The sequence below is a fragment of the Berghia stephanieae genome, chromosome 3 (assembly GCF_034508935.2).
Source record: "Berghia stephanieae isolate SIO BIC M18660-M18661 chromosome 3, UCSD_Bste_1.3, whole genome shotgun sequence".
Taxonomy (NCBI): Eukaryota; Metazoa; Mollusca; class Gastropoda; order Nudibranchia; family Aeolidiidae; genus Berghia; species Berghia stephanieae.
Window position 1 is genome coordinate 36,916,458 of NC_088362.1, and position 15,799 is coordinate 36,932,256.

General features: G+C 36.7%; 1 protein-coding gene across 1 annotated transcript in view; it reads right to left on the bottom strand.

The window, feature by feature from the left end:
• Positions 1 to 14,236, bottom strand: part of LOC144967658 (uncharacterized) — a 40,353-nt gene extending 26,117 nt beyond the window's left edge. The window contains exon 1 of the mRNA XM_078905187.1: positions 13,862 to 14,236. Within this exon, the coding sequence (XP_078761313.1) occupies positions 13,862 to 14,040 (179 nt within the window). The 5' untranslated portion in view covers positions 14,041 to 14,236. The remainder of the gene's footprint in view (positions 1 to 13,861) is intronic.
• Positions 14,237 to 15,799: the final 1,563 nt, after the last annotated feature.

Below are 15,799 nucleotides of genomic sequence, written 5' to 3' on the forward strand. Positions count from 1 at the left end.
TCGGGACTTTAAAAACAGCGATAGTTAGAGAGATTAAACGAAATACGAAACCTGGTCCACATAATATTGATAAAGGGTTTTACAGGGATCAAAGGAAGTGGATTAGTTCAATGGGAACCGTGGCGTCGACTGAAGGGTTGGCGGGTCAAACACTCAAACCCTCACCGTGTGATTATGGTGATAACGGGGGGGGGGGGGGGGGGGGGGGGGGGGGTAAATCGGAAAGCAGACCTGCCAACTGGACATTGTAAAAGTTCGTAATTTTCAGGATGGAAATAGAGCTAACTTTATAACATGCCAAACTGTCTATCCTTACCAGGGTAGATAACGCTTCAAATGTGATGTGCCAACAAACATTCATTTCAACAAGTTTCAATGAATATAATTTTAAAAAGTTAAAAACAAGAGCATTTATACAGAGCAATATCTACCAAACGTGCTCAATGCGCTTTACAATGGGTCCCTGACCAACAGCAAGCAACACGTCACATATAGAACGAAACATGACGATATGATCTTTTTTTTCTGACAAAGACAACGCTTTTACGGCCAGGTACTCATTTTACACCTGAGTACGGCGAGAAAATGTGAGTAAATAGCCTTTTCCAAGGACTCAACTATGCGCCGAGCGAGGCTCGAACCCAGGACCTTCCAATCCGAAAGCGAGTGACATACCACTAGACCACATAGCCGCATATACTGTCTTTGTAGGACTCTGTGCCAAATAAGCGAAAAATGGGACACCCGACCTTTAAGTGTGGATAAAAATTTATTAAACGGTTATCATAACTTTTTACTCCTGGCTAAGGGGATCACAAAATGCTTGAACTTTGACCTGTAAAATTGTTATTGTTTTTCTTTCGTTAGTTCCGTAGATATTGGAATTTGAATCATGTAAAAAGGGCCAAAAGCTTGAGAAAAAAAATGTCATGGAGTACCTATGTTACTTTTCATTTTCTAATATATCCACAATTGCTCTAAAACAGCATTTCTCAGGTTTATACCATTGTTAAATAATTACTTTATCTCTCTGGAGACCGAAATTGACGTAGTTTGTCAAAAGTAGTGATTACTGAGGCATTACTTTTAATAATAATAATAATAATAATAATAATAATAATAATAATAATAATAATAATAATAATAATAATAATAATAATATCATCATAATAATATAATATATCATAATAATAATAATAATAATATAATAATAATAATAATAATAATAATAATAATAATAATAATAATAATAATAATAATAGATATTTATTGTCCATAAATATGGCAATTTGTCATTTAGTAACACTTGTTATAACGTTAAACGATAACTGTAACATTGAACAAATATTTCACTCCTACTTATTTTCTTCTCTCTCTCTCTCTCTCTCTCTCTCTCTCTCTCTCTCTCTCTCTCTCTCTCTCTCTCTCTCTCTCTCTCTTCTCTCTCTCTTCTCTCTCTTTCTTTCACACGTGCGATATACACAACATAACATATCCATTTCGTTTTCAATTTGTTACGATTGTGGCAATTCGACACCAAAAATTATCATCATTATCAATTGGTCAGTTAATCTTACATTAAATAAATTAATCAGTTAATCAGTCAACGAATCAATCCTTTGTTTTTCTGCACCATATGAAATATTCAAAATTGTTATTGCTGATGGAACGAACGTTGATTTATACTTGTTAGTTCTACATTTAATCTGACGAAACCTTCTCCCCGGTGGTAAAAGACTAAATTCATGGTATAAAATATGTTTTTTATTGTCGGTAATTGAGAATGCTTTCCTTTCTATTGCTTTTCCATGAATTCTTTCTACTCCATCAAGAGGATGGTTTATTATTTTTGATGCCTCTTTGATAGATTTTGAAATTTTTGATTTATCTTTAAGTCTATCACTTTTTTCTATCACTTAGACTTCAATTTGGTTGTCCTCATTAGGAAATGCGAAGAACAAATTATTTACTTTGATTATGAATACAAAAACAAACAAAAAAAACAGAATGATTTATTAGTTCTATACACAAAGACCTGGAATTCACTCATTTGTGAGGCCTTCGAGTATGTTTGAAAATATAATTATCGGCGAACAACAAATTGTTGTCCTTTACCCGTACCAGGTCGATAAAATTGTTCCAATTACAATAAACATTAGATAATGTAATTATTGCATAATAATAGCATAATTAGGGACATTCAGTTGTTAAAAAGAATTCATTTAATTATACCCTATTATAATTTAAAACTTTTTTGCGAAAAAAAAAAACCACCAGATAATGCGCTATTGCACCTATCACTGTGACAGAAGTGAAAAATTCGTAGTACACATTTTTCGTAGTACTGGGCAGATCTGTAGACAAGGGTGTTTAACCCTCATCGTGAGGACAGGACGGTAAGTGTGTGATTTAAACAAGGAGGATTGGAGGGAAATAGGGTCAATGTTTGTCTTTACGGCGCTTGCAACACATTTAGGTCATGTCAGCGCTAGTAAAAAGGAAGAAAATGGGATAGTCAAATTCTAGAATTAGAATTAAAGCACCCAAGAAAAAGTAAGACAAAGGGGAACTGGGAACAAATAGGTATGAGATGTAGATTCCAAGAGCATACCATCAATGTACTCAGTTTGAATTGGAAAGAAGACACAATAAGCGCCACCCTGCCCACTATGGGAGGCCAGGAACCCCACCCAGAAATAAGGTAATTGTACGATGCATATCTGCTGCGGCTTAATGGAATGTAGTAGTCGGCCTTTGATTTGACCCTGTTTCGAGTCTCCAGTAGGTGGCGCACAGTTGGAATCCTTGGAGAAAACTGTTTTTTTTTTAAACTCAAAACCTAGGCCAACGCAGATGACAAATAATTAGTAATTGGTCAACAACAACGATGTCTCTGTTGGGGGTGAGTCGTAGCAACGCTTTTCAGGCGTTTTGTCTCGTCCTGTTTGATGGTGACGGGGGTTGGGGGGGAAAGGGGTGGCAGACCCTTGTAAAAAGCTTTAAGCTCTATATAAGAGCTCCCATTTTAAAAACACAAATTTTATCGTTTCATTTATCCATTTACTTTCATACTTATCAATTGTTATAAATCATTTATGTATTTATCTACCTATTATCCTGGTCTTTATTTATCGAATTTTACTGGAACCCCCCCCCCCCCCCCCCATTCATATTCAATTACATGTAGAAGACAGAGGGCCAGAACCCTCACCCCCGACCCCGACACACACTGGAAGAGGATTCGAACTACCACCCATTTTAGTCTAGTTGAAAGCTCTATCCATAACACTATCCGGTCCCCAGGGTAGGCCGGTAAACAAAACAAAAATACATTATAGTCATTAATTATTACTGACCACTTCCTATAAGTGTGCCTTAATTAACAAGGTCTTAGTGTCTGACCCCAGGTCAGTCGACGAGGACATAATGGTCACATAATGATATGGAAACTATTCGACCAATTAGAGATACAATAAGTGTGTGTGTGTGTGTGTGTGTGTGTGTGTGTGTGATATAATTGTAGGCATGACCACAACCAGGCACGAGAAAGGGTGTAGGTAGATAGGGACCAATTAGTTCAATTAGGATCAGGTAGGAGGTCTAGTGTTGTCCTGGTGGTCACAAACCTTACACGGTTGTTCATTGAACCTAACACACACACACACACACATACATTCACACACACACAGAGAGAGAGAGAGAGAGAGAGAGAGAGAGAGAGAGAGAGAGAGAGATTATAGGTCTCACATACACACACGAATAAACACATATATATTATACGCACAAACCCGCACATTAATACAATATACACCCACATACAAACACACAAACATGGTCGTTAAATTTTAATAAACACAAAAACCCACACTCACAAGCATTCACCCCCTACCCCCCCCCCCCCCCCCCCAACACACACACACACACACAAACATAAAAACACACGCGCACACACACACATAAACAAACCCCCACACACAAATACACAAACACGGTCCTTTAAATTGACATAGAGTAGTCATGTCGATATGAATACAGCTACAGTGTCCTTCGATTGGATTAGAACTGATCGCTTGTTTGATTTTCATGAAGGCAGAATTTTTATTTACATGGGCCTTGAGTTCACTGACAAAATGCTTGGCTCTAATTTCGGTCAGAAAGCAAATCATTTCAAATCAAAACAACCGTCTTTCTTTTGTTTTTTTTTTCTATTATATTATTAACTAACTGTACCCTAACACTGACTACATCCATAGTTTACCCAGGTTGCTTTTACCCCATGCCTATTTGTAACATTTTTATGAGACAAATTATAGGTGTAGTATCAAAGCTAATGTTTTTAGTTTTTGCATGTTGAATAAAACAATCTATGTAGGTATATCCTCAATTTTAATACTTTTTTTTTCAAATTTTGAAAAGTAGCAAATCTCTCTAGGATTGAGCGAGTTAATACGGGTCTCGTAAATAGCGGTAATTGGCTGATTGGAGTGAGAAAACAAATAATTCATGGTGTTATAAAGGCTGTCCATAATGAAAATGTTGCTGCTTGAAGTGAGAAGGAAAGAATAACGATAAGTATTGAACCATAAGCTTCAATTTATTAGACGACGACAGATACTGTGACGCTTCAGGTTTCCCCTTTATCAACAAAACAGGATGGAATGAAACACTACAGACGAATGAGATAATGTGATAGATAAGAAAAAGTCAATTTTACCATTCATTGTTTTATTCCCAAATCTGTCCTTAGATGTACGTGAATTAGGTATTACAATACGATTTTTAACAAAAATTGTTAACTTTTTGACCTCGAGGAAATTGGATTCAATAGTCTGGTGTCACGTCGCCCAGCAACGGCGAGCAGCGTGATTCTAAACAAAGAAAATCTGCACTTTTTATTCTTCATTCTGGCTAGAACTTTTCATATGTCATGTGATCAGAATGTATAAAAGTGAAAACATGATCAGATTTATAATGTTTTTCTCCTCTGGATACACTTTTATGCTCGTTGGAGAAATATTTCATAAGGGCGTCTGCCATTGTTTCGATAGTTTAGAGCCGGTTACTAAGTTACTATGCGTCATTACGAGGGAAGTGACGTCATGACTGTTGAAGCCTATTGCCGATATCGGTCAACTATATGTAGAATCGTTACGTTATTACTTCAAATACCAAGAAACTCAAACCGCCCCCAACAGATCAAAAATAAATTTTTTTTCACACACACACAAAAATTGTTTTATCGGAGAACGGCAATTTTGTTAGATTTGCCAGCAACTCTAGGATCCACCCACCTACCACCCCCCCCCCCCCTCCTCAAACTTCCCTTTACTTTATCTTTTCATCTCTACCTGTTGTAGCTTAGATACACAGATACATTACTGACATATTACACCTATCTATAGCTCTACCAGATACGCACTATAATGCAGGGTGTCCACAAAGTCTGACACTGATTTCAACGACTTAAACCGGTTTTCGCCATCCTCTAAGGAAAAGTCATACATATATGCCCATTACTCATCCACCCAAATTATCCCCAATAAATTTACCAAAAATCAACCTGACCTTAAAAGACATCAGTTTTCTCTCCTTCTATTTCGGGGAATGGAAAAAATGCGACACGAAGCTTTTTGTGCAATGGGATGGCATGAAACAATATAGCTCAACAACCTTTCAAAGCCCAGTTAGCAGACCTTTACAGGAAAACGACTTTTTTTTTCTTTTTTGTTTTTAAAGGATAATCTAAATTTGCTGAGACTCTCATAGTGAAAGAATGAACACACTCCCGTGGACCAAGTGATTTTTGCCGCACTGTTGCTATTATTATTTGAGGGGAGGGGGGGGGGGGTCAGCGTGGCTCAGCGGTACGGTCTTTGCTTCGTGACCGAAAGGTATCGAGTTCGATCACCCGCCGCTGCTCTGTGTGGCCTTGAGCAAGTCACCTCGCCCTAGCTCAATTTGCGGCGTTGCACCGCGGCTGACGCCCGGGTTATTCCAGTATTCCCTTGTATTAGACCCTTGCGACAAATTCCCCCTATGGGATGAATAAAGGGAATTTATTTTATTCCGAAACAGAAGGAGAGAAAATCGAGGTCTTTTAAGTTCATGATGATTCTGGTAAATTTAGTGATGTAATGTTGGTCTATGGCTAATGGGCATAAATGTACGACTTTTCCTTAGAAGATGGTGAAAACCAGGTGTAAATATCTATAACGGTTTAAGTATAGTAAGTCTTTGAAATCAGGGAAATACTTTGTGGACACATTGTACATCTGTGTATAAAATTATACAACTGGTATCTGCTCCATCGTGTCATATCAAAGGGTGTAAATCTATAAACGGGGCCGAATGCGATCCACATAATGACCCAACCCTTTTAGAACCGCTATGATGTGAATGCTTCTTCGATCATTTCCACAAAATTGTACGAACGACAGACAGTGCCTGAGAAAACATGGCGGAGAGGTTGTCTCGAAAAGTAAGGGGGAAAATATGCAGTGTCGATCAAAAGAAAGAAAGAAAGAAAGAAAGAAAAAGAAGGAAGAAGAACGCGAAAAAGATGTTTGTGTGTGTGTGTGTGTCTATGCTATTAGTATTAATTGGGAGTCCTGATAGCTGTTTGTAGAGCACTCGCTTTACACGCAGAGGGACCGAGATCGATCCCGGGTGCAGTCGCTATGTTTCTGGAACCCCCCCCCCCCCCCAGTGATTGGGTAGCAGGGACTGTTAGATCTCGCGGAAAGTTATTTGCGCAGATTAACGTCCTATCCTAAAGTTAACAAGAAATTAATCGTTTCACGCTATAAAAACCGGGATAAACTCCGGCTCCATGGGCCCAATGGCTCTGATGGACTACTACAATTACCATTGATTCATCCCAAATCTGACACAAGTCTTCAGGGGCGATAATTCAGGAGGCAAAAATTTACTGAAATATTACGTGAACACGTTGATCGACCCCTCTCTGAGTGCTGCACTCCAGTAAAAGGACATTTTATACGTACTTTTTTTCCGTTCATTATGTGACTGGAAAGTATACTGAGGGTTTATAACATACTGAATTCCGTAAATATACGGAAAATAGGCAAACTTGGGATTTACAATTCCCACAAGGAAATTCAATCAACCTGGTTTTTATTTCAGAACAGCGTTCACATCACGTAGTAGGATATAAATCTAATAGAGACGAATCGTAAACCAAAAGGGAAGAAAAGTTTGATGTCAAAAAACTGGTTCCTATTTCATTGAAAGTGTAAAATCACTCTTCCAGGGACTGAATACATATTTTGTGTGATTTTGGTTTCAGAGTGATGGCGCCTTATTTCTAGTCTAAATATATATTTGTCGTCAATAAAGATCATCCATCCTCGCTTTTTTACGTCCCGTAATCCTAAAAACTTGCATATATATACATCCTGCTACTGAAATAGTTATGCCACTTTATGTAACCTATTCATTACTAGTGCTCCGAAGGACTGGTTACATACACACTCCCAGGGTTTTAGGAACAAAAAGAGTGGAGGGTTTGATGTCACGACTTTTCATCCCTATTATCGTGCATTAAATAAACACACAAACAAAAATTTAACATAGCATTCAACCAGATAAATTTTTATATTAGAACTCCAAATACTAATGAAGTAAGTTGGCCCTCAAATTATCCAATATTTCTAACAATTTCTAAATTCTAATAATTCCTGTCAAATATCATTAAACCGAAGATTCAAAGAAATTATCTAAATTCAGTTGGAAGTCTTTAGAAGAAAAGAATCTAATCAATATGAAAAAAAGGCGTTTTATGAGTGTATGGCGATCGTAAATTCCTGAATCCAGTAACTTCGATTAGAGAGAAATCATTAATTTTATTTTTACGAGGTGTCAAATCATGATCGAATTACCTTTGAAGTTTAAAAAGTTGGATAAAAACAAATCACGGAACCCCATGAATGTTCGTCTACAGTCTGCATTACCAGTGAGGTGTCCAAGTGATAAGCGTAGGGCTACTTCCTCTCTTCCCATGTTAATAAAATAATAATAATAATAATAATAATAATATAATAATAATAATAATATAATAATAATAATAATAATAATAATAATAATAATAATAATAATAATAATGAAAATGATGATGATAATGATGATGATAATAGTAATAAGAAGAAAAATAACAATGAAAATGATATCAACAACTATAAAGACCTGACATGCGTGTATGCAACAGTGCTAGACAAGGCAAGAAGGAAAATAAAAATACACGAAAAGAAAATAGAAAGAATAAAAAAATATCTTGTATATAACTAGTAATATTCTACATATATATATATATATATATATATATATATATATATATATATATATATATATATATATATATATATATATATATATATATATATATATATATATATATATATATATATATATTATATATATATATATATATATATATATATATATATATATATATATATATATATACATATATACTGTGTCAAGTTTCCATCATACTCAACATTTAACCCCCCCCCCCCCCCCCCTCTCTCTCTCTCTCTCTCTCTCTCTCTCTTTCACACACACACACACAACAACCCTCACATAAACACGCAGACACACACAGAGAGAGAGAGAGGGGGGGGAGAGAGAAAAAAAGAAAAAGAGAAAGAGAGAGAGAGAGAGAGAGAGAGAGAGAGAGAGAGAGAGAGAGAGAGAATGCCAATGTCTATCAAGCGTATCATACTCAACATTTTAAAAAAACCACCTGACTCCAGTCGCTGATTGCCCTCCACCAATACTAATTCAATCAGCCGATAGAATGATGATGGTGGCTGTAGTCAAGGGTGTAGATATTACCAGCAGCTTGATGTACTCAGGGAACGGCGCCTGGCCTGGGGAGACGGTTCAGCGGGGTGCAAATACTTAAAACTATCATCGCCTCTCTCTCTCTCTCTCTCTCTCTCTCTCTCTCTCTCTCTCTCTCTCTCTCTCTCTCTCTCTCTCTCTCTCTCTCTCTCTCTCTCTCTCTCTCTCTCTCTCTCTCTCTCTCTCTCTCTCTCTACCCCCCCCCTCACCTGTGGCAAAACTTTTCAGCTCTATACTGTGCAAGATGCTGATTAGATTGGACTCATTTTGTTTATAACACATTAAAAATATTTTATTCAGCCAATCACTCATCCATACATGAGTTGAGTTATCTTCTGTAATCAAACATTCGTGTTGAGAACAATAAGGTATAACACAAGTCTGATATGATAATATTCCCTAACCTTGTTAAACGTTTACCTCTCATGGAACCGGCTGTTTCTTTCCACAAGGTGATATTAAAATAACCTTTAACATTTATCAATAATAACGTTGGCCTAGTACAGTATCACCGACAGAATCTCTCTCTCTCTCTCTCTCTCTCTCTCTCTCTCTCTCTCTCTCTCTCTCTCTCTCTCTCTCTCTCTCTCTCTCACACACACACACAAACACACACATCTTTCTCTGATATGACTGTAATACTATCAGGCCATTCAGCAGTTGTAACAATGAAATTATGGAAAAGTTAATAGCTCAAAGTTTAAAGTCTAAAATAACAAGCACACAAAAATGTAAGACAGAGGACAGATTCAAACTAGGAGCAGCTAGCTTGAAACCCCTTACTTAAATTTCCAAGCACATGAATCCATCAAGAACAACAATCATATTACAAATAAAAATGTTGCATGAAGTTGTCCAAAAAATATTTACCAGTTCGATAATCAGTGCTGATGGTGGCAAAAAGTAAAAAAGGAGGAAAATTTTGAATGTTTACCTTTTAAGTCCCATTTAAAAGCGTTAACCCCCATTTTTACAACAATAGAGATCAGATGAATAAATTATCTCTGATAGTCATACAGTCCAAATGTCTTCATTGATCGATTATAGAAAGACTCAATGAAATGAAAAGTGAATGATAAAAATGAAATGAAAAGTGAACGATAACAGTAAAATGAAAAGTGAATCAGCAGGAAAGCAGTATGAATATCACAAAAATCTCAGAAGAGCCACAAAGGAGGAAATTCCTCCCTGACTCCAAAACGTGGATTTCCGCGGAAAACCATCAGCACTGGATGATCTCCTTCTAAGCAAAGTACTCCAGATAAGGTAAATGAATCTTATCAAGCCATACTCTATTTTCAATCAAAACTGCAGACTTAATTTTCAACGAGATACGGAGAAAAAAAATGAAGTAGCCCAGACAGTCCATAGGGGCCAGAATTTATTAGTCTCTGGAGCATTAAAATTAAACAGACATTATCATTGAGAACTGCTTGATACCATTTGGATGTTGTCGTTGTTTATTTGTTTTACGGCACTTGCAACACATTAAGTTCATATCAGCGCCATTAAAAAGGAAGACAATGTGATAGTAAACAGTTCTGGAATTACAATTATGGCACCCAAGAAAAGGTACGACAAAGGGGAATTGGTTCAAACAGGAAACAGATGTAGATTTCAAGGGCACACTATCAACCTACTTAGTTTGAGATCACCTGAAAGTCTCATCCAGATACCAGAACAGGTCCCCACTAAGAGGAATACACTCAATGTTTACAAATCATAAATAATATGTAAACAAAATATAATACAGTGCATAACAGGAAAGAAATATCATCTCCCAAAACGAACTATACATTTAACTGTTTCCCTTCCAGCCAATACCAGGACAAAACCAAGTATACTCATTCCAAGACAAAGACAGAAATCATTTGGAAAACAGATATAAGGGGATAGAAGACATAGTAAGTACCTCCCTGCCCACTATGGGAGGTCAGGAACCCCACCCAGACCTTTTGGATGTGACAATCCATCAGATCTAACAGAGCCCGACGTTAACCAGACCATTACTGAGTGCAGAGAACTATCAGTAAAACTTTGTGAGGCAAGTACCATACCAAACTGAACAATCAAAACCCCTTTAAACCAAATGTGTAGCAATATGAAAAGGCCTGAGTCGCATCATTTGTATTGCTCTCTAGTTGGACACAGAGGGTCCTGATAGTGATAGCTCAGTTGGGAGAGCAATCACTACACTTCAAAGAGGACCGATATCAATACTTACTGAGTGAAATTGAGATTAATTTGACCCCATTGTCCACCCAGCATTGATTGGATAGCTGGGTCTGTTAGATTTGGCGGCAAGCACTTTGTGATAGACTAGTGTCTTATCCAAAGGGCAGCAAGCAATTGCTATTGTTCATATTGTGCTGCAGAAACTGGGATAAACTCTGGCTTCATGTTACTTGTTGGACACATCAAAATATGGAGTGTAAAACCGATATATATCGACAAGCTAATTTCGACATCATGCACATACGTCATCATACCCAAATATCCTTTCTTTACTTTTAAAACATTAATACTAAACACAAATCTTTTATATCATCAAATATTTTCATAAAGGAGTGGAATCAAACTTTGCCGGATTGCAAGTCGGCTGTAAGATTCGATTCAAGCTCAAATTAGACGGTATCATACATGATACAAAATCAAAGCACCAATCCTGGCAAATTCTACTCACTTTACATATAATAGGCTTTTAACGAAATCGGGCCGAACGAGACGCCGAACGCCGAACCCGAACGGATATAGCCTTCTCACGTGACCATGAACGAGATCTGGATAGTGAAGACTCTTAAGCGGTATGCAGCATCGGATCTACCATGTGTTAGGGGAGGGGCAAGGTCAGTGTCATTCAATAGTATATAATTGTGCTCTATACGGAGAGAAAATTATAAATTGATTACGGGGGAAGGTGGGGGGAGGGGGGGGTTTGACCCACAAACGACCGAGGTGTTGGGCTTCGGATAGACCATGATACGAAATCAAAGAGAAAAGGCCGCTGGTACTTGGATGGTGGAAATGGTTGGGGGTGGGGGGGGGGGGGTGACAATCAGCATGGGATGTATACATTAACATTAATAATATAGGCAATAGATGATCAGGGATGTGTAATGTTTGTGTGTTGTTTGTATGTGTGTGTGTGTGTGTGTGCGCGCGTGTATGTGTGAAAGGGATTACACAAAAACACCTTTCTCTGTAGCTTCCAAATGATTACGTATACGATAAATTTGAAAACCACACTGTTTGAATCAGCTTGCAAAAAGGAGAACATTTATCTTTGTTTCACAAAAATAGGTTTAGAAATAAAAAAAATTTTCTAGTAGATTGATTTTGAAAAAAATATTGCTCAATTTTTTTTAATTTAATGATAGTTTCTTTATTATATATATTATTATTATTATCATTATTATTATTATTATTATTATTATTATTATTATTATTATTATTATTATTATTATCATTATTATTATTATCATCATCATTATTATTATTATTATTATTATTATTATTATTATTGAACGTATTGATGTTATTACCATTCGTGTATTTTTGTGTGGTGTATCAGTTTATTTTTTGGTTCCATTTACCTTTTTTTTTCCACTTTCATATATGTTGGCATCAAATTGTTGATTTATTGGCGAAAGCCTAATATTGAATAAACTTGTAAAACTTTATTTTCCGGTCGATTTTCTTGATTTATATCTCATTTTTCAATTCTCAATGCGACGAGCACACTGATGTATCTCGTGTGATTCAAAAGCGTTGTTTGTTTTTATAATATATATATACTGAGAGTCCTGCCTCACTAATTAATTCCTGAGCGTTGAGATGGTGACGCAACTATTACATACAAGACCTCGCAGTCGAGTCGGCAGGGCTTTTGGGTTACACAACCACTATTTACCCATCGGTCAGCGGTACTCTTTGATGCATACAACACTCACCGCCTTTACGCAAAGCCGCCTGCCCATAAATCAAGAGATGATCTCCTAACTGTTCACAAGCGAACTGTCAAACGAGCAATCGATGATTGGATAAGAATCTCAAGATCTCATATAATAAGGTAAGTTTTGGAGAGGTGATATCCCCCCACCCGTCATTGGACAGAACTTTCATTGCGTTATATCATAAAGCTCCGCCTCATTTTTCTATTCCGGAGTGACGAGATTAGACGAGAGGATGCGAGAAAAAAAAGTCAATCGTTAGGGCTGCTTCGGCTTGTAACTATAACTCCGTAATGTCTCGTTCGTGACGCACCTCATAAATAGATTACTTTATGTGAAGTTTTTGTGAATGTCAAATGGTCAATATCCATTTATAAAATTAATAGCAATAAAGATACTATAGTAATAGTAATAACAACACTTCAATAATAATAATAATAATAATAATAATAATAATAATAATAATAATAATCTAAGAAGAAGAAGAAGAAGAGGGGTTACGAATAGCAATAGGCAATAGATACCAAATGCTACTACTACTAGAGAGTTTAGAGAGGCTTTTCACTTGAGTTTGAGTCAACATTAGACCTAGAATCTCGTCAGATTGTATATCAGGTAATATATTTATTACTATTATGAAAGACTTTTCACAGCTTATTGAAAGTTTTTTTTGTTTTTTTTTGTTTTGTTTTTTTTGGTTTTGTTTTTTTTTGTCTTTTTCTTTTTAATTCAACTGGCTCTTAGACAAGAGACTTAGGGTCATCAATTCAATCTTTCACTTTCACTTTCAGTCTTCCGTTTTGATTCTTAAAACATTTTAACTTTGCTCAACCTCCCTATTCATACCCTCTCAAAACGGTTTGACCATCTGATTGTATTACAAATGAAGTCCTAGACCTTGAGAATTTCTATCTCTGGCCCCCTAGGCCTAGGTTTTGACAGGTGTGTACTGACTGAAGGTGAAGTGTGTACCACTAAATAACTGATTCTTTCTTGTGAATAGGAAGTTGTTTCATTGAAGAAAAATATTGAGGTGTTATTCTACTTACTGCATTAATAGACACCGGCGTATCCATTCCAAACACTCTCCTTCCAATTCTGAAGGAACTATGCTCGTGTTGGAAATTCTGAAAGGAGTCTCACAATCCTCTTGACACAGGTTATCAATTTTTATCGAGAAACTCTCAAGAAACTGACGGTAAACAGTCACAGGATCACCATTTTCCATGGTTACAATTCACTTTTTTAACTTTTATCCACTCAACATAAAAGAATAATGAAAAAATATAAACAATGACGCAAAATACATCCAAAACAAACACAATATTGAACGTGAGTAATTCAGTGAAAGTTGAATATGAATCCGTCCTCTCGCTGGTCCAACTTCAACACACTGTTTCAACTCTACTATCAACACTCGTATCGTACACAGTTCACACACACAAAGTAAATAAAGATCATACTTCCGTGTATGTGCACACAAATATGTGACGTCACAAGTACTGAGCTTGGCGTTTTTTTTCGATCACTAGTTTCCATCGACGTATGAATATAGACGGGACGCTAAACGAGAGAGTTGCGAGGCGTGCATGGGGAACTGCCGCGCACGCTATAGCGCTCCACCTCTTCTCGCTCGCCGCACCAAGGCAACGACTCGACTCGATAACCACATCATAATATTCTTCAACAAAGCTCTTTAGAGTGGGCTTATATTCCACCCGTATTATTATTATTATTTATTATTTATTATTATTATTATTATTATTATTATTATTATTATTATTATTATTATTATTATTATTATTATTATTATTACTTACTTACTTATTTATCCTTTCGGTGCTTGGCAACAAGTCCGTCATAGTGGATCGCCGTCTCCATCGGATACAAGTGTTGTAATCTTGCCCCAGGTCTATTATCTCTACTTCTTCTTCTTCTTCTTCTTCTTCTTCTTCTTCTTCTTCTTCTTCTTCTTCTTCTTCTTCTTCTTCTTCTTCTTCTTCTTCTTCTTCTTCTTCTTCTTCTTCTTCTTCTTCTTCTTCTTCTTCTTCTTCTTCTTCTTCTTCTTCTTCTTCTTCTTCTTCTTCTTCTTCTTCTTCTTCTTCTTCTTCTTCTTCATTATTATTATTATTATTATTGTTATTATTATTATTATTATTATTATTATTATTATTATTATTATTATTATTATTATTATTATAATTACCTACAGCACGATCAGTTAAGTCGAAAGAAAACACCATTCACTGATTCATTAAAACTAACAATGTGTAACACCTCCCCCCCCCCCTTTCCCCCTTTTGTACTTATAGTCCACTGAAAAGGATGATCTTGTTGAACTTCATCCTTTTTGATGTTTTCCCCATCATTATTTTCCGTCTCTGGTACATTTGCCCCGCTTTGAAAAGTCTCATCCTAAAGTAAACGCTGGAGATGGATTTGACTAGCTGTGTGATGTGATTGGTTTCTATGGCTATCTCGTGGTCAAAAAAATGGTCCCTTAAAGAAGGGAAAAGGCTAAGGTGTTTGGAGCGGAGATGGGACAAGACGACGGTCTGCATGTGAAGGTCAATGTGACTCTGGGACGGAAGTCTGTCCATCAATGCTGGACTAGGCATAGTGCAGCGAAACACCTTTTCACACGTTTCCACAACTGTCACAACACCATTTGATGGGATGGTTAGACCGCCAGTGTTCTTGCGCTTGAGGAATTGAGATTGCGTAGAAGATGTGTTTTGTGCATCATACAGCGCGTCCTTACAGGTGTTGCATTTGATGGACTTTTGGGCTTTTTTTGCAACAAATCCGGCCGTGTAAAATAAACAGGACTGTCGCCAATCTGAGTCGCTGACGAGAGGCGTGTCCAGTAAGTCGTTTATTGCCACCATCATTTCTTGGTCCTCTTCCTCTTCCACTCTTGACTTTTCACAATCCATCTTCGTTAGAGGAACTGGCTTTCTTGTGTCCAGTGGGAAGTCCAGTTGCAA